The 20,147-nt window shown below is 70.4% G+C and overlaps 4 protein-coding genes across 8 annotated transcripts; 2 read left to right on the forward strand and 2 right to left on the reverse strand.

The window, feature by feature from the left end:
- Positions 1-1,114: 1,114 nt before the first annotated feature.
- On the reverse strand, positions 1,115-3,595 carry LOC142081549 (uncharacterized). Its single transcript, XM_075148217.1, has 3 exons — positions 3,557-3,595; positions 2,079-3,239; positions 1,115-1,219 (listed from the first exon to the last, which is right to left on the reverse strand). Exons 1-3 carry the CDS (start codon positions 3,593-3,595, stop codon positions 1,115-1,117), a joined length of 1,305 nt encoding a protein of 434 aa, XP_075004318.1.
- Positions 3,512-9,679, forward strand: LOC142081577 (rho-related BTB domain-containing protein 2-like). Of its 4 annotated transcripts, none has more exons than XM_075148279.1 (9): positions 3,512-3,785; positions 3,927-4,030; positions 5,781-5,966; positions 6,065-6,987; positions 7,358-7,476; positions 7,793-7,943; positions 8,178-8,266; positions 8,429-8,534; positions 9,612-9,679. In XM_075148279.1, exons 1-9 carry the CDS (start codon positions 3,594-3,596, stop codon positions 9,662-9,664), a joined length of 1,923 nt encoding a protein of 640 aa, XP_075004380.1. In that variant the 5' UTR covers positions 3,512-3,593; the 3' UTR covers positions 9,665-9,679. The 4 variants fall into 4 exon arrangements, with proteins under 4 accessions (XP_075004380.1, XP_075004379.1, XP_075004382.1 ...); XM_075148278.1 differs by lacking the exon at positions 9,612-9,679 and adding an exon at positions 8,617-9,578; XM_075148281.1 differs by lacking the exon at positions 9,612-9,679 and having other exon boundaries at positions 8,183-8,266.
- WDR54 (WD repeat domain 54) lies at positions 9,678-16,866 on the reverse strand. Its single transcript, XM_075148291.1, has 10 exons — positions 16,819-16,866; positions 16,406-16,631; positions 15,425-15,487; positions 15,169-15,235; positions 14,714-14,770; positions 14,279-14,406; positions 12,209-12,309; positions 11,856-12,018; positions 11,588-11,662; positions 9,678-11,226 (listed from the first exon to the last, which is right to left on the reverse strand). Exons 1-10 carry the CDS (start codon positions 16,836-16,838, stop codon positions 11,095-11,097), a joined length of 1,032 nt encoding a protein of 343 aa, XP_075004392.1. The 5' UTR covers positions 16,839-16,866; the 3' UTR covers positions 9,678-11,094.
- C4H2orf81 (chromosome 4 C2orf81 homolog) lies at positions 16,859-19,897 on the forward strand. Of its 2 annotated transcripts, XM_075148285.1 has the most exons (4): positions 16,859-16,972; positions 17,918-18,145; positions 18,301-18,507; positions 18,956-19,897. In XM_075148285.1, exons 1-4 carry the CDS (start codon positions 16,859-16,861, stop codon positions 19,871-19,873), a joined length of 1,467 nt encoding a protein of 488 aa, XP_075004386.1. In that variant the 3' UTR covers positions 19,874-19,897. The 2 variants fall into 2 exon arrangements, with proteins under 2 accessions (XP_075004386.1, XP_075004385.1); XM_075148284.1 differs by lacking the exon at positions 16,859-16,972 and having other exon boundaries at positions 17,507-18,145.
- The last annotated feature ends 250 nt before the right edge of the window (positions 19,898-20,147 follow it).

Below are 20,147 nucleotides of genomic sequence, written 5' to 3' on the forward strand. Positions count from 1 at the left end.
AGGGTCCCACAATGGAATGGGGCTGCAGTGCCAGGATCCTGCTTTGGGACATGGGTGCTGTGCAGGGTCCCCTGCTGGGATGTGGGTGCTGTTCCAGGGTTCCACATAGGATGTGGGTGCTGTGCCAGGGTCCTGCACCAGGACATGGGTGCAGCGCAGGGTCCCACACCAGGATGTGGGTGCTGTGCAGGGTCCCGCACTGGGATGTGGGTGCAGGTCCCAGGGTCCCACAGTGGAACGTGGCTGCAATGCCAGGATCCTGCACTGGGACGTGGGTGCTGTGCCAGGGTCCCATGCTAGGATGTGGGTGCCACCCTGAGACATGGGGCTGTGCAGGGTCCCACGCTTGGACATGGGTGCTGTACACAGGGTCCTGCACCAGGACATGGGTGCAGCGTAGGTCCCACATCAGGATGTGGGTGCTGTACACAGGATCCCACACTGGGACATGGGTGCTTTGCAGGGTCCCACACCAGGATATGGCTGCAGCACAGGGTCCCGCACTGACATGTGGGTGCTGTGCAGGGTCCCGCACTGGGATGTGGGTGCTGTGCCAGGCTCCCACACTGGGACATGGGTGCTGTGGAGGGTCCCGTGCTGGGACATGGGTGCTGTACACAGGATCCCACACTGGGATGTGGGTGCTGTGCCAGGGTCCCGCACTGGGATGAGCGTGCAGGTCCCAAGATCCCACACTGGGATGTGGGTGCTGTGCCAGGGTCCCGCACTGGGATGAGCGTGCAGGTCCCAAGATCCCACAATGGAATGTGGGTGCGGTGCCAGGATCCCGCTACGGGAAGCGGGTCCCACACCGCGACATGGGTGCTGTGCGGGGTCCCACTGGGATGTGCGTTCAGGTCCCAGGGTCCCAATGCACGGGACATGGGTGCAGTGCAGAATCCTGCACCGGGATGTGGGTGCTGTACTAGGGTCCCACGCTGGGACGTGGGTGCGGGTCCCACGGGACCGCGGGCAGGGTACGATGCCCAGTTCTGCAGGCAGGGCCGTGCGGGCAAGCCGGGGTGCAGGACGCTCAGGGTCCCGTCCCCGTCCCTGTCCCCAACGTCGGGCGCCAGCTGCCCCGTCCCGGCGGAGCCGCGCTCGGCCCGTTCCCTTATTTGGTCACCGCGGCCTCCAAACCCCAAAGCCCCAGAGAGGGAAAATATTCACAGCGGCTGGAAAATGGGGCCTTGGGGCTGGGGGCGACCCCGGGCCCACCCTGCCCACGAATGTGGGCAGGGGGGGCCCGGGGTCGCCCCCAGCCCAGGGCCAGGTCCCCCGTGGGGCCCATTGTGGCCACCAACCCGCCGGGACCCCCTGCCCGGGGTCTGTGCCCACCCTGCCGCCCTCCCTGGGGGTCCTGAGGGGTCCTGGGGCTGCCAGAGGAGGGCTGTGGGTGCTGGGTGCTGGTGGGCACAGGGGTGCCGGTGCGGTGGGTGCGGGGGGAGCCCCGGGAGGGTGGGGGGCAGGATGGGACCCACGGTGGGCACAGCCCTGCTCCCCCTGGTGCCCGCCCTGCACCCCGGGGTGGGGGGGGGGGGCATGGGGCTGGGAGCGGTGCTGGGGACACGGGGCTGTGCTGGGGGACATGGGGCTGTGCTGGGGACATGGGGCTGTGCTGGGGACAGGGGCTCTGCTGAGGGACAGGGGCTGTGCTGGGGACAGGGGCTGTGCTGGGGGACATGGGGCTGCGCTGGGGGACAGGGGCTGTGCTGGGGGGACACGGGCCAGTGTGGGGACACGGGGCTGTGCTGGGGGACAGGGGCTGTGCTGGGGGGACACGGGGCAGTGTTGGGGACACAGGGATGTGCTGGGGGGACACGGGGCTGTGCTGGGGACATGGGGCAGTGTTGGGGACACGGGGCTGTGCTGAGGGACAGGGGCTGTGCTGGGGACAGGGGCTGTGCTGGGGGACATGGGGCTGTGCTGGGGGACAGGGGCTGTGCTGGGGGGACACGGGGCAGTGTTGGGGACACAGGGATGTGCTGGGGGGACACGGGGCTGTGCTGGGGGGACACGGGGCAGTGTTGGGGACACAGGGCTGTGCTGGGGGGACACGGGGCTGTGCTGGGGAACACGGGGCTGTGCTGGGGGACATGGGCCAGTGTGGGGACACGGGGCTGTGCTGGGGGACAGGGGCTGTGCTGGGGGACAGGGGCTGTGCCAGGGACACAGGGCTGTGCTGGGGGACTTGGGGCAGCACTGGAGGCTGGTGGTGTTACCAGTGTGACTGGTGTGTACTGGGGCGCTCTGATGTCACTGTTTTCACTTGTGTGTACTGGTACTGGTGGTTCATACTGGTGTGCACTGGTGTCCCTGGCGTCACTGTGGTGAGAGGCGGGTGCTGGCTGTACCGGGAGTCCAGTCTGCAGGGGCTGAATGGGGTCACTGGTGTCACAGCTGTCACTGGTGTCACTGGTGTCGCTGCTGTCACTGGTGCCACTCATGTCACTCGTGTCGCTGGTGTCACTGGTGTCGCTGGTGTTGCTGGTGTCGCTGCTGTCACTGCTGTCACTGGTGTCGCTGGTGTCACTGGTGTCGCTGCTGTCACTGCTGTCACTGGTGTCGCTGCTGTCACTGGTGTCGCTGGTGTCGCTGCTGTCACTGCTGTCGCTGGTGTTGCTGGTGTCACTGCTGTCACTGGTGTCGCTGCTGTCACTGCTGTCGCTGGTGTTGCTGCTGTCACTGGTGTCGCTGGTGTCGCTGCTGTCACTGCTGTCGCTGGTGTTGCTGGTGTCACTGCTGTCACTGCTGTCACTGGTGTCGCTGCTGTCACTGGTGTCGCTGGTGTCGCTGCTGTCACTGCTGTCGCTGGTGTTGCTGGTGTCACTGCTGTCACTGCTGTCACTGGTGTCGCTGCTGTCACTGGTGTCACTGGTGTCGCTGCTGTCGCTGCTGTCACTGGTGTCACTGGTGTCGCTGCTGTCACTGCTGTCACTGGTGTCGCTGGTGTCACTGGTGTCGCTGCTGTCACTGGTGTCGCTGGTGTCGCTGCTGTCACTGCTGTCGCTGGTGTCGCTGGTGTCACTGCTGTCACTGGTGTCGCTGCTGTCGCTGGTGCCGCTTGTGTCGCTCGTGTGGGCGCTATCGCCGCTGTCGCCGGTGTCCCCGGTGCCGCCGGTCTCTGCCGACCCCACTCCCCGCTCCCTCCCGCTCCCTCTGCCCCGCCCCGTCGCGGGTGGGCGGGGCGCGGGGCGCGGGGCGTGTCCCTTCGGCCCCGCCCCTCCCGAGGGGCGTGGCTGCCGCGCAGGGCCAGCCGCGAGGGGTGTGGAGGGGCGGTCACGTGGGCGCGGCGCCCCCTGGCGGCGCTCCTTTGTCCGCGCGCGGGCGGGGCCGCGGCAGGGCGGGCACGGATTGGCGGTGGGGGGGCGGGGCGAGGCGGGCGGCCCGGTCTCGGATTGGCGGGTCCGGCGGGGCGGGTCCGGCAGGGCGGGGCGGGCGGGGCGGGGCGGGTGCGGATTGGCGGCGGGGCGGGGCGGGAGGGGTAACGGGCCGGGGCGGCGGCGGCGCGGGCGCGGGGCGGGGGGGGGCGGCGCTGAGCGCGGCCGCTCCGTGCGGGGCCGCTGCCCGCGCCCCGGGTCCCGCTGGCGCCCATGGACCTGGACGTGGACTACGAGCGCCCCAACGTCGAGACCATCAAGTGCGTGGTGGTGGGCGACAACGCGGTGGGCAAGACGCGGCTGATCTGCGCCCGCGCCTGCAACGCCACGCTCAGCCAGTACCAGCTGCTGGCCACGCACGTCCCCACCGTCTGGGCCATCGACCAGTACCGCGTCTGCCAGGAGGTGCGGGGGCCCGGGGGGGGCCGGGGGGCACCGGGCGGCCAGGGGCCGGGGGGGCTGGGGGGCACCGAGCGGCCGGGGGGCGGGGGGCGGCTCTGGGGGCTGGGACCGGGGCCGTGACGGCGGCGCTCCCTGTCCGGGCAGGTGCTGGAGCGTTCCCGGGATGTGGTGGATGAGGTCAGCGTCTCCCTGCGCCTCTGGGACACCTTCGGGGACCACCACAAGGACCGGCGCTTCGCTTACGGCAGGTGGGACCGCAGGCGCCCCGAGCCCCGTCACCGGCACTCCCACCCCCCACCAGCACCCCGAGCCCCCCCACCAGCACCCCCACCCCCCACCGGCACCCCAAACTCCCGGCCCTGCCCTGCCCTGCCCACCCTGGGGGACGTGGAGCCGAAGGGGCCCCTTGGGCTCCTGCCAGCGCCCAGAGAGCGGCTCTGGCACCCCAAACCCTCGGGGGGCTGGAAGCGCCCCCACCCCCCAGCCGGGGGCTGATTTCGGTGCCCCGGGGGGACCCCGACAGCCCCCAGCCCCGGGCAGGGAGCCCCGGGTGCTCGCGGCTTCCCCGGGGGCAGCCAGCACCACCTGCGCCAGGGCTGCCTGTTTGGGGTCGGGGGGCAGCTCCCCAGGGTGCTGGTTGGGGTGCCTGGGGTCCCACCTCCCTGGGGGGCTAGGGGGTGCGGACCCGAGGCAGGGGTCCCGTCCCGGCAGGCACTGAGTCCCCCACGCCGTGGGGCAGAGCCAGGGGCTCTTTCAGCCGAGCAGGGGGTGTCCGGCCCCACAGGGCTGTCCCCAGGGCTGGGACCCTCCCCTGGGGGCGCTGGGACCCTCCCCTGGGGTGCGGGGGCCCTTCCCTCGGGGCCAGGGCCTCCCTGCTGGCCCGGCAGCGGGAGAAGTCCCCGGGTCGTGGCTGAGCGGTCACTGGCCCCCCGGCCCCCCCCCGCTCCCTGGGCTGTAAACACCCCCCTTCCCCGTGGCCACTGGCACGTCCAGGCTCTTATCGCCCGCCGCACCGCGCCAGCACGGCTCGGCACGCTCTAATCTCCCCTCCGCACTCCCCGGGGCCGGGGGCCAGGGTGCCCCCGCGGGGGCACCCCTGGCCGGGGGCATGTGGGGGGCTGCCCCAGCCTGGGGTGCCCAAGGTGCTCGGTGCTGCCTGCTCTGCTGGGGCTGCCGGCTCCGTCCCCGCGGGGTGGTGGGTGCTGGGTCCTGGCCCGGGCTGGCATCGCCCATGACTGAGCGGTGGCTCCCGTGCTGGCCGGGGGCCCGTGGGAGGCGGCGGGTGGCGTCTATCTTGGTCCCTGACACGGGCCCGGCTCCAAACGCGCCTCCTGGTCACGTCTCGGCAAGGCGCAGACTAAAAACAAACCAGGTCTGGGGCCACGTGGCTGCTCCCGGCCACCTTATAAGGCCCCGGGGGCTGCAGGGACCTGGGCGCTGCTGGCACCTCCTGCGCGTCCCCTGTCACCTTGCCCGGGGAGGCTCCCCCGAGCCGCTGGCAGTGCCAGCACAGGGCTGGGATGGCACGGGTAGCGGGACGGCACCCTGCCGGGCCCCGGGGAGGGAGCCGAGCCCCACGGGGGGCACAGGGAAGGGGCTTGGGGTGGCCAGGCAGGGACGGTCCCTGCAGCCCTGCCCGTGCCGGGGGCTGGCACCTGCTCTGGCGCTTGCCCGGCCACTCTCTGTGGGCTTCTCCTTGCACCCGCTCGTCCTTGGTCGCTGCCCCGGTGCTCTGCGGGGTGTTTCTGGGGCCAGGACAAGCCCTGTGCCGTGCCGTGCCCGTCCTGTGCCATACCCGAGCCGGGGCAGCCCTTGGCTTGGCCGGCCCAGAGCTGCCTCCTCGGTCCCGGCTGCCCCCGTGCGCGGCCGTGGGGCTCCCCAGTGCTGTTCCCTGAGCAAGGCGGGGTGCAGGGGGTGGTCTGGGGACACAAGGTGACAGCGGGGCACGCTGGGGCAGGGCTGCCCTCACCCTCCTCCTCCTCCTCGTCCCGGCCGCAGGTCAGATGTGGTCGTGCTCTGCTTCTCGCTGGCGAACCCCAACTCCCTGCGCCACGTGAAGACGATGTGGTACCCCGAGATCAAGCACTTCTGCCCCCGGACGCCCATCGTGCTGGTGGGGTGCCAGCTGGACCTGCGCTATGCCGACCTGGAGGCCGTCAACCGGGCCCGCCGCCCCTTGGCCAAGTGAGGCTGCCGCGCCGGGCGGGCGGGGGGTGGCGGAGTTGGGGGGCTGGATGGGGACCGGGCCCCTCCGTGACGCGGCCCCGCTCTGTCCCCCCCAGGCCCATCAAGCCCACGGACATCCTGCCCCCGGAGCGGGGCCACGAGGTGGCCAAGGAGCTGGGGGTGCCCTACTATGAGACCAGCGTGGTGGCCCAGTTCGGCATCAAGGACGTCTTCGACAACGCCATCCGGGCCGCCCTCATCTCCCGCCGGCACCTCCAGTTCTGGAAGTCCCACCTGAAGAAGATGCAGCGGCCGCTGCTGCAGGCCCCCTTCCTGCCCCCCAAGCCCCCGCCGCCCGTCATCCAGGTCCCTGACCCTCCGGCCAGCCGCAGCTGGGGCCCCGCCGCCCTCTTCTGCACCCCGCTCTGCGCCGACGTCGTCTTCCAGCTGCAGGGCGGCCAGCGGGTCTTCGCCCACCGTGTCTACCTGGCCACCTCCTGCTCCAAGTTCTACGACCTCTTCACCCTGGAGGGGCCGCGGGGGGGGGGCAAGGAGCCGGCCACCCGCACCAAGAGCCTGGACGGGGAGCGGGGGGCCCTGGCCGAGGGGGCGCGCGCCCCGCTGCGGACTTCGCAGAGCGACGACGCCCTGCGGGCGGCAGGGGACGGCGCGGTGTCCAGTGGCGGCCACGACCTGTCGGCCTGGGGCCGCGGCTTCGTCAGCATGCGCTGGGAGCTGGTGGCGGACCCGGTGGCGGGGCGGGAGAAGCGGATGGCGGTGGTGTGCATGGACCAGCGGGTGCAGGCAGAGCCCTTCCGCGCCGTGCTGGAGTACCTCTACACCGGGCGGCTGGACCAGGCCCGCGGGGACCTGATGCAGGTGGCCACCATCGCCGAGCTGCTGGAGGTCTTCGACCTGCGCATGATGGTGGCCAACGTGCTCAACAAGGAGAGCTTCATGAACCAGGAGATCACCAAGGCCTTCCATGTCCGCCGCGCCAACCGCATCAAGGAGTGCCTGGGGAAGGGGGTCTTCGCAGGTAGGGGGGTCCCCGGCCGGGGGGCAGAGGGAGGGACAGGGGCTGCCCTGGCCGGGGGGGCCACCAGGCTCCTTCTCCTCCAGCCAGGTGTCCCACCTCCCGCGGTGCCCTGCATGGACCCGGGGCTCCCGGCCACCCCGATCCCCCTCCCTCCGCTGAGGCCCTTGTGGTCTGGAGTCCCAGAGCCCTCGTCCCTTCCCCGTGCCGTCCCCGGCACCCACGTGGCAGAGCCACGCTCCCCGGGCTGGGTCAGCCACGGCGGGGGCTGCAGGAGTGCCTGGGGTGCCTGTCCCTGGACCAGCCGTGTCAGGGGCTGGGGTGGCCGAGGGGTGACTGTCCCCGCGCTGAGGCTGTCCTCTTGCCGTCCCAGACGTGGTTTTCCGTGTGGATGACGGGGCTGTGCCAGCGCACAAGCCCCTGCTCATCGCCGGCTGCGACTGGATGATGGCCATGTTCCGGGGGGCTTTCCGGGAGAGCTACGCTGCCGAGGTGAGGGGCCGTGGCGGGAGGGATGTCCCCACTGGCTCTGCCACGAGGCTGCCAGGAGGACGGGCAGCGCTGGCTCTGCTGGGGGCTGGGGGCTGGCGTGGATCCCCCGGCTCTGGCACGTGCGAGTCCTCCTTTCCCTCTTGCTGGAGAGAAAGTGGGGTGCTGTGCCGGGGCCGGGGGTGCTGTGCGGAGCCGGGGGTGCTGTGCGGGGCAGGCGCTGCTGGTGGCCGGGCAGGGTCCGTCCTTCCCGCTGAGCCCGTCCCGCTGCCGGCGGCGGCTCGGCGTGCCGGGCCCCCCCTGACCCCCCGTCACACAGGTCTCCCTGCCCGGCACCAACTGCGCCTGCCTGCGCGCCGTCCTCGACTTCCTCTACACCGACGTCTTCACCCCCACGCCCGACCTGGACGCGATGGAGCTCCTCATCCTCACCAACCGCCTCTGCCTGCCCCGGCTGCAGGCGCTCACAGGTGAGGCCCGGGCGCCCCCGGCCCCCCCGCCCCGGCCCCCGTTGACGTCACCTGCCAATACGATTACGGCGCCCTGGGGACAGGGATCGATGCGTCCCCCGGTCTGTCATTAACGGGGTCCTTATGTAAGAGCCGGACGAGCCCGGCTTAGCCCCGGGGCGCAGCCCGGCTGCTGGGGCGCACGTCCCCGATGCGTGCGGCCCCCCCGGCGCTGACGGCCCCCCCCGCCCCCAGAGCAGTACGCCGTGGACGAGCTGCTGCGAGCCTTCATGCAGCGGGTAGAGATTGACGAGCAGGTGATCATCTACCTGGAGATGACGCAGGTATGCGGGGGGGCGGTCGCCGGCGCTGCCGCGGTGCGAGCTCTGCGGCCTGGGGGGACGCAAATCCCCACGGGGCAGGCGGCGGCGGGCGGGGGGCTGCCGGCGGTGGGGTGTGGGCAGCTGCCCGCCCCGCCGTGCCGCGCTCACCCCCTCTGCCCGCAGTTCCACAACGCCCGGCAGCTGGCCGCCTGGTGCCTGCACTACATCTGCACCAACTACAACAGCGTCTGCCGCCGCTTCCCCCGGGAGATGAAGTTCATGTCCCCAGGTACGGCGCGGGGGGCGAGGGCCGGGACGCGGTCGGGGGGGGCCGTGCCGCGCTCTGAGGCGCCGGTGCCGTCCCCCCGCAGAGAACCAGGCGCACTTCGAGCGGCACCGCTGGCCGCCGGTCTGGTACCTGAAGGAGGAGGACCTGTACCTGCGCTCCAAGAAGGAGCGGGAGCGGGAGGAGCAGCTGCAGCGCAAGCAGCACACCCGCAGCAAGTGGTGCTTCTGGCGGCCCTCGCCCCACGTCTCCTGAGCCGGGGGGCACGGCCGGGCTGGGGGCCGCCCGCCCAGCCCCTCTCCCCGCCAAGGGCTGCTGTTCCCCCCGGCCGCTGCCCGTTTACACCCCCCGCCCCGGCTGTTTACAGGCACTGCCCGCCGCCGCTCGCTGGGCCGCGGCCCGTCCTCCCCGCCGTCCCGCCGTGCCTTTCCCCGGCGCGGGAGCGGGGCCGGCCGTGCCGAGCCGAGCCGTGCGGTGCCGGCAGGGCCCCTCCGCCCCGGCCAACGCTGGTGCTACCTCTGACCGAGCAGTATTGTGGGGCTGGGGGCGGGCAGGGAGCGGGGGGCTCTGCCGGCCGCCGCCTCCTCCCGGGGGGCTCCCCCACCCCGTGCCGGGTGCTCCCCCGGGCAGGGCTCTCTGGTGCTGTATTTCCCCCCTCGACAGAGGTGGGGGGCCAAGCTGTGAGTGGGGCACAGGGCGGGAGGGTGAGGTGGGCCTGGGGGTCCCTGGGGTCCCTGGGTGCTTGTGTGGCTGTGTGAGCGGCTCCTGCCCCGGGGGAGGGCGGCCCGGCCCCCCCAGCTCATCTCTGTGCCTTGGCCGTGCCCCTGCAGGGCCACGGGCTGCATCCCCGTGGTGGGGGCCACCGTCCCCGGCCTGGGTGTCCCGGGGTCCCCGGGCTGAACTGCACAACCGTTTTTACACTTTTTTACCCCGCCCCACGAGCACACCGGCCCTCGGGCCCCCCGGCCGCCCCAGCACTGTGAGCGGGGCTGCCCACGCCTCTCAGCATCGGCTGTTTTAACCTTTAATAAAGCCTTTTGTAACGGGCCCGGACTCTGCTCTTCCCCCCGCTCTCCGCAGTGCTCGGCCATCACCCACCTGGCGCTTCAACCCCCCCACGCAGGAAAGAGTGACACGGGGGGGCTTCATTCAGGTGCGTTTATCATGGGTGGGGTGGGGGATACACAGTACATGGCGGGGGGTCCTTACCCATAGCGGGGGGGTACACAGCACATTGGGGGGATAGCGTGGGGGGACTGACCCCACCTGAGGTGGTGCAGCTCAGAGGTGGGGTGTGTTGGGGGGGGGGCACATGGGGAGGGGGGGCTGTCCCCCATAGCTTGGGGCTGGGCAGCACAGGGGCAGCTGGATCGCTGGCCGCAGCCCTCGCCCCAGCGTGGCGGGAGGGGCTGGGGGCCGGGAGGGGCCAGCCTCCGGCCGGGAGCTCTCCCCCTCCTGGGGCCTGTGCTGGGCTGAGCTCGCCCCACGGCAGCGGGGCTGGGGTCCTCTGTGGCCCCGCAGGGGCCCTGGGAGCGGAGCCGGAGGCCGAGCTCATCCCTGGGGCCACGTCAGCTCCCGGCCGCGGGAAGGGGCCGGGACAGGAGGGCCGGGGCAGGGCAGCCCCCAGGGGAAGGGGCCATGGGCTGCTGGGGGGGCCAAGGCAGAGCCGGGGGGAAGCCCAGGCGCAGCATCGGCCCCTGCCCCCAGCCTGGTCTGGGCAGGAGGCAGGGTCAAAGCCAGCTGGGGGGCACAGGGCGAGAACGGGGGGACAGAGCAGGGGGACAGCACGGTGGCAGCGTGGCTCCGCTGGCGGTGACCCGCGGGACTGTCCCTGGCAGCAGGCGCGGCGCAGCTGCCTCTGCCTTTTCCAGCCCAGGAGCACAGCTGTGGGCCCGCACATCTGGCCAGCAGCTGTGGGGACGCAAGGTCCCACGGGGACCCGCGTGTCCCCACAGCTCCCTGGGGAGTAGAAGAGGCTCCTCTCCTCCTCCCAGGTAACAGTGCCGCCCCGGGGAAGGGTGGCCCCGCGGGTGCTGCACCCACGAGGCGCCACCGCCCCAGCTGGGAACGGCTCCCGAGGCTCTCCCGGCCGGAGCAGCGTGTAGCACAGGTTTGCCCTGGCTCCGCTCCCGTCTGAACCAGAGCTGCCGCTGGGAAGCAAGGAGCCGGTTCTGTTCCCAGCCACGCTGCCGCCTTCCCTCTGGGAAGGGTTGGGGGGGCAGGCGGGAGGACAGCCCCTGGCCCAGGGACCCGCTCGGGGTCCGGTGTAGCCAGAGCAGCTCCAAGCCCCCGTCCCCCGTGCGTGGACACGCCACGCCGAGGTCAGGTTTGCTTTGGGAGCGAGGGGACCCTGGCTCAGCTCCACCTTCGCACAGATTTCCACCCCGCTGGGGGCACAGCCCTGTGCCGCCGCTGCCCAGGCCCCATGGAGCAGGAGTCAGGGGTCTGTGCTGAACCCCGCTTGCTTACGGTGACTCGGTGCCGATGCACCGCGGTGCCAGGGTAGCCCAGCTCTCCCTGCGCGGCCCCAGCGCTGCCCTGGACAGACCCCGCAGCTCACAGCCTACGCCCGGCCGTAGCGGAAGATCTCACTCAGGTCGTAGCCGGTCACAGCGAAGGAGTTTCCCTCGGGGTCGCAGAAGCGGGCGCCGCAGACCTGGGTGTCGGTCACACACTCGGCGTGGCAGTGCTCGATCTGCAACGGGGAGAGGAGCCAGAACGGCGGCACAGGCTGAGTAAAGTACAACCCGCCACAGCCAAGAACCATGTGCCAGTCAGACAGAGCAACCTTCCCACCTTGTACCTCCACCAGTCCAGGACAGGACTGGGGATCACGGCAGGAGGAAAGAGGAGAGCTGTGCCGCCCTGCGGCAGCTCAGACTGGGCCCGGCGGGGTTTCCACTGGGCAGCGAGCCCCCCACCATGGCCACGGTGCCTCACCGGAGGCTGCAGGACAGAGCAGCACCTGCGCCGTGGCCCCACGGGGCAGCGATGGCTTGGAGTGCCGCGTACTTGCCCCAGGCTCCCCAGCGAGGGCTGCCGCTGCCCAGCCTCACCTCCACATCCTCGGTGTCTGGGTTCCTGCCGAGCTTCCAGACGTGAACAAAGGAGTCCTCCGCGCCCGACAGCAGCTGCAAAGGGAGCAGGACAGAGGCCGTGGGGACCGTGAGGCCGGAGGGATGCCACGGAGGTGGCAGTGCCGTGTGCCGGGGCAAGGGAGCAGCCCCTGCCTGGCCGTCCGCAGGCTGCCACGCTCCAGGCCGGCGGGATGCCGGGGTGGGATGCCGCACACAGGCCGAGGTGCCCCGGCGCAGCCAGCTATACCTTTCCCGTCTGCGGCGCCAGGTCCAGGGCGTAGATCCATCGCGCGTGAGCATTGACCTCGGCGCACAGGAGGCCCGTCGCCGCCTCGTACAGCCGAATCTGCCCATTTCCGTAGCCAGCAGCCACAATTCCATTCCACAGCTTCACGGAGGAGCAGGCGCAGCTGGGCACAGGGGCACGTCTCACCTCCTCCCCTCCCGGCTGCAGACCCGCACGCTGGGGGCTGCTGCTGGGTGTCCCCCTCCTGCCACCCTCCCACCCCCCACGAGACACCGACGCGGTCTGGCCAGGGATGTCCCGCACCACCACCGACGGGACCCCGCTGCGTCGCTCCAGCCGCCCCACGGGCCTACCCAAAGGCTGGGATTTTGCTGACCAGGGTGAACTCCTCTCCCGTGCTCCAGACGCAGAGGGTCCCAGCGTCATCGGCAGTCACCAGGTCACCAGCCCCGTCCTGCAAAGCAGAGGCAGGTCAGCCTCCGCCCCGGCATCGCTCGCGGCGCAGCCAGCGCCGCCGCCGGCAGCGAGCAGCTGACTCACGCCAGGCAGGAGGTTCTTGCTGCCCCAGTTGCCTGCGCCGCTAAAGTTACCGCAAAGCCAAGCCAGAGCCTGCAGCAGAACAAGCTTAAAGTTTAACAGCTCACAGAAACTGCTGCATGTTTTGTGAACAAGCAAGGCTTGGCTGTGATCTCACATGGGCATTGCAGTCCAAACACGTCCGTGTTTGGCAACGCCAATTACACATAGGATAAATTTCTAGGAAGAATTACTGCATCCCCTCCCTCTGCACCCGAGTCTCGACACTCTTCACCTTACGGGCACCCAGGATTTCACATGCCCAGGCCCCGTCTCTCGCTCGCTAGAAAGCCTTTAACAAACCAGGGTGCAAAGTCCGAGAGGCGCGTTAGAGGACAGTCACCGCAGACAGAGGCAGATGACAGAACAGCTTTCACGTAAACAAGCTCCATATCCAGGCTAATTGGGAACCAGTTCCAAGCAATTAATTGTTCAGGGGAGTCCCAAACGCAGAGCAAGTTAAATGTAACTAATTAGAGAAAGTATCAGAAAGTGTCCTCGTTGGGAAGGAGGCAGCCAATAATGAAGAAGCCAATTAGTGCCTCTGCAGAGATGTCAACCAGAGCGAGCCGAATTGAAGGAAGCCCCGTCCTGGTCCCAGACTGTGCTCTGTAATCAGGTGAGGTTCTCTCATCTGCCACGACGAAGGTCACCGGTACCGCTGAGGGCTTGGGTCGGTCACCTCCCTCCACTGGCGAGGGGGAAGGCTCATCCCTTCAGCCAGCGCACCGGCACGGCTCTGCCCCCGCCTTCCTCGTCCCCCCGGGCCTGGCGTGGGGAGGAGAAGCAGGGTCCTGCGCCGGCAGCCAGCACCCCGGGATGGCTCCGGAGACGCCGGCATGACGCGTCCTGTGCCCTCCTCTCAGGGTCTGCTGTAGTGACTCACCGCTCCGATGGCGGGAGCGTTAATTTTAGCGTGGGTTTATTCATGGCCAGTTTTGCTCATTTGCTCTTGTACCGCAACTGGCCTTTAGCTTCAACAGCTCTTCTGTGCTCCGGCGCTCGGCCCGACAGATCACGGGATGCTCTGGGCAGGCAGTGAGCTGCGCTCCCGCAGCCACGCCGTGTACGGGGCATCAGCTCCTTCACCACCTTTGTGGCCCCTCTCTGCTTCAGCATTTGTGTTCCCAGAGCCTGGGTGACCAGGACTGAGATTCAGTCAGCTGAGGAATGTGGAGCCCGAGGTGCTAAGAAGGCAGAGATCGGCTGAACGCCGATGGAAACCGGGACAGTGGGATAACTGTTGGAGCGGCTGCTCCCAGCTGCCCGGGCAGCAAAGGGAATAGCCCTGAAATACCACAGTGTATGGCTGCAGCGTTTTAAACTACATTTGACTTCAGTTTGCCTCGGCTCGAGACCCACACTAAGCCACGGCAGGACAGCTCCAGGCTCTCTGGAGTGGGGGCTGAGGAAGCGGCCAGCCCAAGCCACCTCCTCCCCTGATGTATCCCACCCTGACAGGGGAGATCCCTCTCGTTGCAGAGACAGCCGCAAAAGCCGGCGTCCCCGGTGAAGGGAGGGACGGCAGAGCCACCCGCTCTCCTGCACCGTGGAGAGCAGCCAGCTCTGGGGCAGCTCTGCCACATCGCAGCCTCCCCAGACCTCACCTGCGGCAGGGGTCGGGCTGGCCACGCAGCGCACCGGCTCCCAGGGTGAGGGGCTGCACCCTGGCATCGGCTCCGCCACGGCCAGGGCCTGGGTAAACCTCAGCTCCCAGAGCCGGCACCTGCGAGGCGTCTCTGAGCCAGCCGTGGGGCCGAGGGGCTGGCTGGAGTCCCCACCGCCCCCCCGACCCCGCCGGCTCCTCTGGCCCAAGTGGCTGCCGACAGCGCTGACCCCACACGTACCGGAGCCTGGCCCAGCTCCGCCGCGATGTCGGTGATGGCGTCGTGGTGCTGCTCCAGGACCTCGCTCACCGTGATGTTCGTCCCTTTGGGGGGGATGTCGAACACCAGCACCAGCCCGGAGGACGTCCCTGCGGGCGGGCCGGAGGAGGCATCAGCGGGGGCTCGTCCCACTCTGTCCCGGGAGCGAGCCTCCAGCTCTCGCCGTGCCTGCAGCCGGGCTCCTTGCCCCCCCGAGACCCGCTGCCTCCGTGGGGCTGCTCCCTGCAGACGCCCTCGCAGACCGGCCCCTCTGTTCAGCAGAGAGCAGCTCTCCCTGCCAGAGCCTCAACGCAAACCCAGCCCCTTCGGCTGACCCCGCATGGTTACACCGTCCCTGGGCCCCAGCGCCGCCCCCCTCCCTGCTCGCCCTTCCCCGAACTCCCGGGCTTGGCTCACCCACGCAGATGAAGCGCCCGCCAGCCGCAGCGATCCCTCGGGCAAACACTGCGTGTGCTGAAAGGAAACCAGGAGCTGGTCACGACGTGCGGCAGCTCCCGGGAACTGGGAGACCAGCGCAGCGGCGTGAGGCACCGGGGTGCCCGTTTGAGTTTCATCTTCAGGGCTAGTCCTGTAGCTGCCACGCCGGGTCCCTCTGAGCCCCTCTGCAGCCCCCCGGGCCAGGATCGAGGTGTCAGGGTGACGCTATGACCTTTTCCAGACCCTTCTGCTACGCTGCTGTGCAGGGCTGTCCTGGCTCGATCCTAACCGGGTCCGGGAGCTCGATCCTAACCTCCGGGGGTCTCTAGGCCAGGAGGAACCGGGCTGCACCACAGGAATCACACACATCCGGGGAAGGAGAGCGGGCAGAGGGGCTGGGGGGCTCCTCGCTGCGCTCCCACCGCAGGATTTACCTGGACGATGCTCCGTGAAGTCCAGCGCGTGCCAATACACCATGATGGAGCCGTCGGACTCGTACATCTGGAGAGAGAAAGCAACAGGGTGAGGCCCAAGAGGGTGGGGAAGTTTCTCTTATGGCTTCAGGTCTCCACGAGAGAGTGACAGCTCGCTGGGTACGCAGCGGGACCTCCAGAAGGTTCCCCCTCACAGCGAGCTCATCCTCCCAGCATCGTGACTTTGCTTCTCGCCCTCCGCGGAAAACCACCTCACCTGGATCCCTTTCTGAGAGGTCAGCACCAGCAGGACGCGCGACGGCAGGACGCACCAAGCAGCCTGGAAGGAAAGGAGGCTCAGGAGGAGTCCAGGGAGGGGGAAGACGGGGCAGAAGCCCTCCCCACCTTCCAGGGGAGAGACAGTCCACTGTCACCCAGAGACACGCCTGTTTCTGGCTCCTGTCATGGGTTATGGGAGGAGGGTCCCTACCATCCTCGGGGACCTCTCCAAGGTCTCACAAACCTTCTCAGGAGGCTCCTTCCCTCTCCCCCTCCCCGTAATCAGGACACTGCGGGCTCCTGCTTCTGACCCGGCAGTTCTACAGCCACGTGCACTCAGCGGGGAAGGCCCTTCCTCCCCGCTTCGTGGCTCCGCTGTCTCCACCCTGCGCTCGGCAGTCGGCCTGTTTGGGCCTTGTGGCCGATGGGCCCCATCTACCCGGGCTAGAGCAGGCTGGCGTTAAAGCACAGACCTCTGCTAAGGCCCACCCACCCCGCCGAGGCGAACATCCTCATCGGGGCACAGAAAGCAAAAGCAAAAACCGAGAGAGGACATCACAGCAAACCCCGGGTGCCTCTCGTCACACTGCGCTACTCCCACCGGCCCTGGTGAACCCGCCGGCAGCACCGCGCTCCTTCCACGCAGCGCCTGCGCTCCGTGCGGCCATCCCTCCCCGCCACCTCCTCTGCAACCACGCTGGGAGCCCCTTATTGGTTTACGGGGTTGCTCCGGCTCCACTTTGGAGGCAGTGGGGCAGCGCTTACGGCCCAGGCTACGGAACCTCCTTCCCGTTAGGCTGCTGGGGGAGCAGAGCTGTCTAAACAGCTGCTGCGTGTCGCAGCCCTCCCGGCGACGGGTCTGCCGGAGGGCTGGCAGCGAGAAGGCAGCAGGTAACGAGCCGGCCAGCTCGCTCGCTCTCCGAGTGTCCGATCCAGCGTGGAGGACCCCGCGGGCACCCTGGCAGCCCGCAGCCTTTACCTGGGTGAGGAGGGAGGGGCTGACGGCCATCCCGCCCTCCTTCGCCTGCAGCTGGCGGTGGCAGAAGCCGAGCCCGTCGGCGGCGACGCTGACCAGGCTCAGGCTGGGGCCGTGCACGGCGCTGAAGCAGGCGAGCTGCCTGCCGGGCGGGCGCAGCACGCTGAGGTTGTTGTACAGCGCCGCGCTGCTGCTCTTCAGCTGGATGCTCTTCTCCTTGCGGTACATCCTGCGGGGGCCGCGGCAGGGACACGGGGCAGCGCCGGGGACACCGGCCGCGCACCCCCCCCGCCCCGGCCTCCCGCTGCCCTCCCCTCCCAAGGCCGCCCCTGCCCCGGCGCCCTCCCCATACCCCCGCCGTCCCCGGGACCCCCCCCCGCCGTCCCCGGGACCCCCCCCGCTCCCTCTCCGCTCACTTGGTGTCCGCCGTAGCCATGGAGACGGCGGCGCCGTGTGATGACGCGACGGGCGGCGCGCAGCGGGGGCGTCACCGCGCGCTGCGCGCCGGGGGCGGGGCCAGCGTTGCCGTGGAGACCGGGACGCCTCCCGCCTCGGGGCGGGATGGACGAGGTGAGGGGGGTACGGCCGGGGGGGCCGGGCTGTGGCCGGGGGGCGAGGGGGGACCCCGAGGTGGGCCGGGGAGCGGGGGTGGCCGGGGGCGGGCTGGGGGGAGCTGGGGTGTGCTGAGGTGTGTTGCGTTGGGGTCTGCTGGAGTGTACTGGGGCGTACTGGGATGTGCTGGGGTGTACTGGGGTGGGTTGGGGTGTACTGGGGTGTACTGGGGTGTACTGGGGTGGGTTGGGGTGTACTGGGGTGTACTGGGGTGTACTGGGGTGTACTGGGGTGGGTTGGGGGGTACTGGGGTGTACTGGGGTGTACTGGGATGTGCTGGGGTGTCCTGGGGTGGGTTGGGGGGTACTGGGGTGTACTGGGATGTGCTGGGGTGTGCTGGGTGTACTGGGGTGGGTTGGGGTGAGTTGGGATGCACTGGGGTGTATCAGGGTGTACTGGGATGAGCTGGGGTGTGTTGGGGTGTGCTGGGGTGTATTGGGGTGTAATTGGGATGTACTGGGCTACATTGGGGTGGGGTGGGATGTGCTGGGGTATATTGGGGCATGCTGGGGTGTACTGGGATGTACTGGGGTACATCGGAGTGGGCTGGGATGAGCTGGGGTACGCAGGGGGTGCCATGGGGAACACTGGGATGCCATGTCAGAGATGCCCCCGCCATGGGACAGGGAATGGCGGGTCCCCCTGCTCCCCCTGTACCCGGTGTCGCTGCTGGGGTCCGGGGAAGCCGAGACCCCCGGGCCGTCTGCGAGGGGGATCTTGTCTCTGGCCCCTTTCAAGCTGAGGGGGACCGTGGGCCCTGTCCCCCCCGGGACAGCGTGGCCCTGGGGCTGTTCTGGCGTCACCCCACCTCGGGCTGTGGGTGCCCCGGCCGGGGGTTCCCCTGCCCCCCCGGGCACCGTGCGGAGGGGCGGGAGCTGCGAGGGCTGTCGTGTCTCTGTGCAGAAAATGACCCCCCGGGAGCGGGCGGCTGCCTCCAAGTCGCGCGGGGAGAAGTCCCGGCCGCCCACTGTCGCCGCTGCCCGAGCCGACGTCGTCCCCGGGCGCCTGCCCGAGGCGGAATGGCTCCAGCTGCTCGCGGCTGAGCGGGGGGACGGGGACACTGCGGACATCCTCGCAGAGCTCTTGGGCCGCGTGATGGACGAGTGCTCCAAAGCCAACGTGGCTCGGCAGGTGAGCACGCCCAGACCCCGCTTTTGGGGGGATCCCGGCCGCCCGGGGCGAGCGCGGGTCCCTCGCAGCCCCCGCTCCGTGGCGTGGGACGGGGCCGAGGGCGCGGGGTGCCGAGCGGGGCAGGGCGGAGGGCTCAGCCCTGGCTCTGCCCGCAGTGCGTGCCCTTCACCGTGGGCCAGGCGCGGGACGCCCTCCTGCAGATCGCCCAGTGGCGCTTCCTGGTGCGGGACGAGGGGGAGACGGACCCCGAGGGAGACGGCGCCTGGCAGGAGGACGAGGAACCCGAGCCCCTCACCACGGACTCCTGGGCACAGGGCTCTGTTCCTGTCCTGCGTGTCCGTCTGTCCCCGTGCCCGGGAGAGGTGAGAGGTGCCCCAACCCCGCCGTGCCCCCCAGGCAGCCGAGCTCTTCCCTTCCCCTGCGTGTGGGGCCGGGGCGAGTGGGCCCCACGGGGAAGGGCTCAGCCCGGGCTGCTCTGGGGCCGTGGGACACCCGCTGAGCCCCTGGCTGGGGGGTCCTCTGGGCAGGGGGTCCTCCGGGTGCAGTTGCACACCCCCTGGCAGGGGGGGTCCATGCTGAGGTGGGCAGGGGGGAGAGGGAGCTCTGCTGTCCTGGGAGGTGTTTGGTTGTTGCTGGATGGTTCCCTGCTCCGGCGGTGCCGCGGTGCCGGTGCCTGCACAGCTGCCGCGCACCGAGGGGGCCGGGGCTGCACCCTCTGCCAGTGCTGGGCCAGGGGGACAGCGCCGCCAACACCGAGTCACCCCCATCGGGCACCGCGACACCCAGCCCACGCCAGCTCCTCCCGGGCAGGTCTCCGGCGCATGGGCCCCGTGCCAGGGCGGAAGGCAGGACCCCCCCGTGGAAGCCGAGGCCGGAGCTACCCCCGCGCAGCCCCTGTGTCCCGGCCAGGTCCCCACCGCCGGCACCGTCCTGCCCGTGCCAGGGCCGTCCCGCCCAGAGGAGGCCATCGCTCCCTGTCCCCCTGACGGAAAACCTCCCCGTGCCCGGCCCCTGCTGCCTCGGCCAGCCCCGCTCTGCCCAGCCAGGCCACCGGCTCCCTGCCCACCCCCGGGCCCGGCCGAGCCCCCAGGGCAGCCGGAGGAGGGATGGCATCCGCCGCGGTCATCCCACGGGGACGTGGAGGGGAGCGGCGTGGCAGGGGTCAGCAGCCACAGGCCGCCACTGCCACCTCCCTCCTGCACCAGCCCGGTGAAGATCCGGCCCGGGAGGCCCCCGCGCAGCACGGGGGCGAAGCGAGAGGGGTCTGGCGCCGTCCTGGGGGTCCCCAGGCTGGGCCCCGGCAGCCGGCCCGAGCGCTGGATCACACCCCAGGTGGAGGTGCTGGACCCGGGCGCGGAGGCCAAGCTGCCGGCACGTCCGCAGGGTGCCCGCTGGCGCAGCCGGGCACCGCAGCTGGGCAGCTCGCGGCTGCCCCGGGGGCCAGTCACCATGGCGGGGGGACAGCTCCAGCCGCCCCCCCTGGGGTCCCCGCGGCCCCCCAGCCCCGTGCCCTGGCAGCTCGGCTCCTTGCTGGGCTCCGCTCAGCTGGCCCCCGGTGTGACCGTCAGATGGGGCGGCCGCGTGAAGCGCGGGGTCTGCATCCCCGCGCACGGCGAGGAGGAGGAGGAGGAGACAGGGGAGGCCAAGCGGGACCTGAGACCCATCCGCCCCGCCGTGCCCTTCCCGGCCATCGCGGCCAGGCAGGTCACGGGCGACGGCGAGTGTTGAAGGCAGCGCACCCCCCGCGGCGTGCGGGGCGAGCCCCCCGCTCGGTGCCAGCCCCCTCCCTGTCCCCTGCCTGGCTCCCCACGTGTTTCCCACGACTGGCCCCGCTGCTCACGGAGCTCCAGCGTGAGGACGCAGCCGGGCCGGGTGCCCCCGGGCTCCCGATGTGCCATGTCTCCGCTCTGGCAGGGCAGCCATCGCCCCGCGCAGGAGCTGTGGTGCTGTGGGAGCTTGGCGGTGCCCTGTGGGCTTCCTCCCCATCCTCTCCCTCGCATCC

This window comes from Calonectris borealis, chromosome 4 (assembly GCF_964195595.1).
Source record: "Calonectris borealis chromosome 4, bCalBor7.hap1.2, whole genome shotgun sequence".
NCBI lineage: Eukaryota > Metazoa > Chordata > Aves > Procellariiformes > Procellariidae > Calonectris > Calonectris borealis.

Coding starts and splice junctions, on each gene's coding strand:
- LOC142081577 (XM_075148278.1), top strand. CDS start 3,594: ATGGACCTGGACGTGGACTACGAGCGCCCCAACGTCGAGACCATCAAG. Junction 4,031..5,780: donor CGGCGCTTCGCTTACGGCAG/GTGGGACCGCAG, acceptor TCCCGGCCGCAG/GTCAGATGTGGTCGTGCTCT. Junction 5,967..6,064: donor GCCCGCCGCCCCTTGGCCAA/GTGAGGCTGCCG, acceptor TGTCCCCCCCAG/GCCCATCAAGCCCACGGACA.
- LOC142081549 (XM_075148217.1), bottom strand. CDS start 3,595: ATGGGCGCCAGCGGGACCCGGGGCGCGGGCAGCGGCCCC. Junction 3,240..3,556: donor GGGGCGCGGGCAGCGGCCCC/GCACGGAGCGGC, acceptor CCTGCGCGGCAG/CCACGCCCCTCGGGAGGGGC. Junction 1,220..2,078: donor ATGTCCCCCAGCACAGCCCC/GTGTTCCCCAGC, acceptor ATTCGTGGGCAG/GGTGGGCCCGGGGTCGCCCC.
- WDR54 (XM_075148291.1), bottom strand. CDS start 16,838: ATGGCTACGGCGGACACCAA. Junction 15,236..15,424: donor CCTCTCAGAAAGGGATCCAG/GTGAGGTGGTTT, acceptor TTCTCTCTCCAG/ATGTACGAGTCCGACGGCTC. Junction 12,019..12,208: donor AGCAAAATCCCAGCCTTTGG/GTAGGCCCGTGG, acceptor CCCTGTGCCCAG/CTGCGCCTGCTCCTCCGTGA.
- C4H2orf81 (XM_075148284.1), top strand. CDS start 17,612: ATGTCAGAGATGCCCCCGCCATGGGACAGGGAATGGCGGGTCCCCCTG. Junction 18,146..18,300: donor AAGCCAACGTGGCTCGGCAG/GTGAGCACGCCC, acceptor CTCTGCCCGCAG/TGCGTGCCCTTCACCGTGGG. Junction 18,508..18,955: donor TGTCCCCGTGCCCGGGAGAG/GTGAGAGGTGCC, acceptor CCTCCCGGGCAG/GTCTCCGGCGCATGGGCCCC.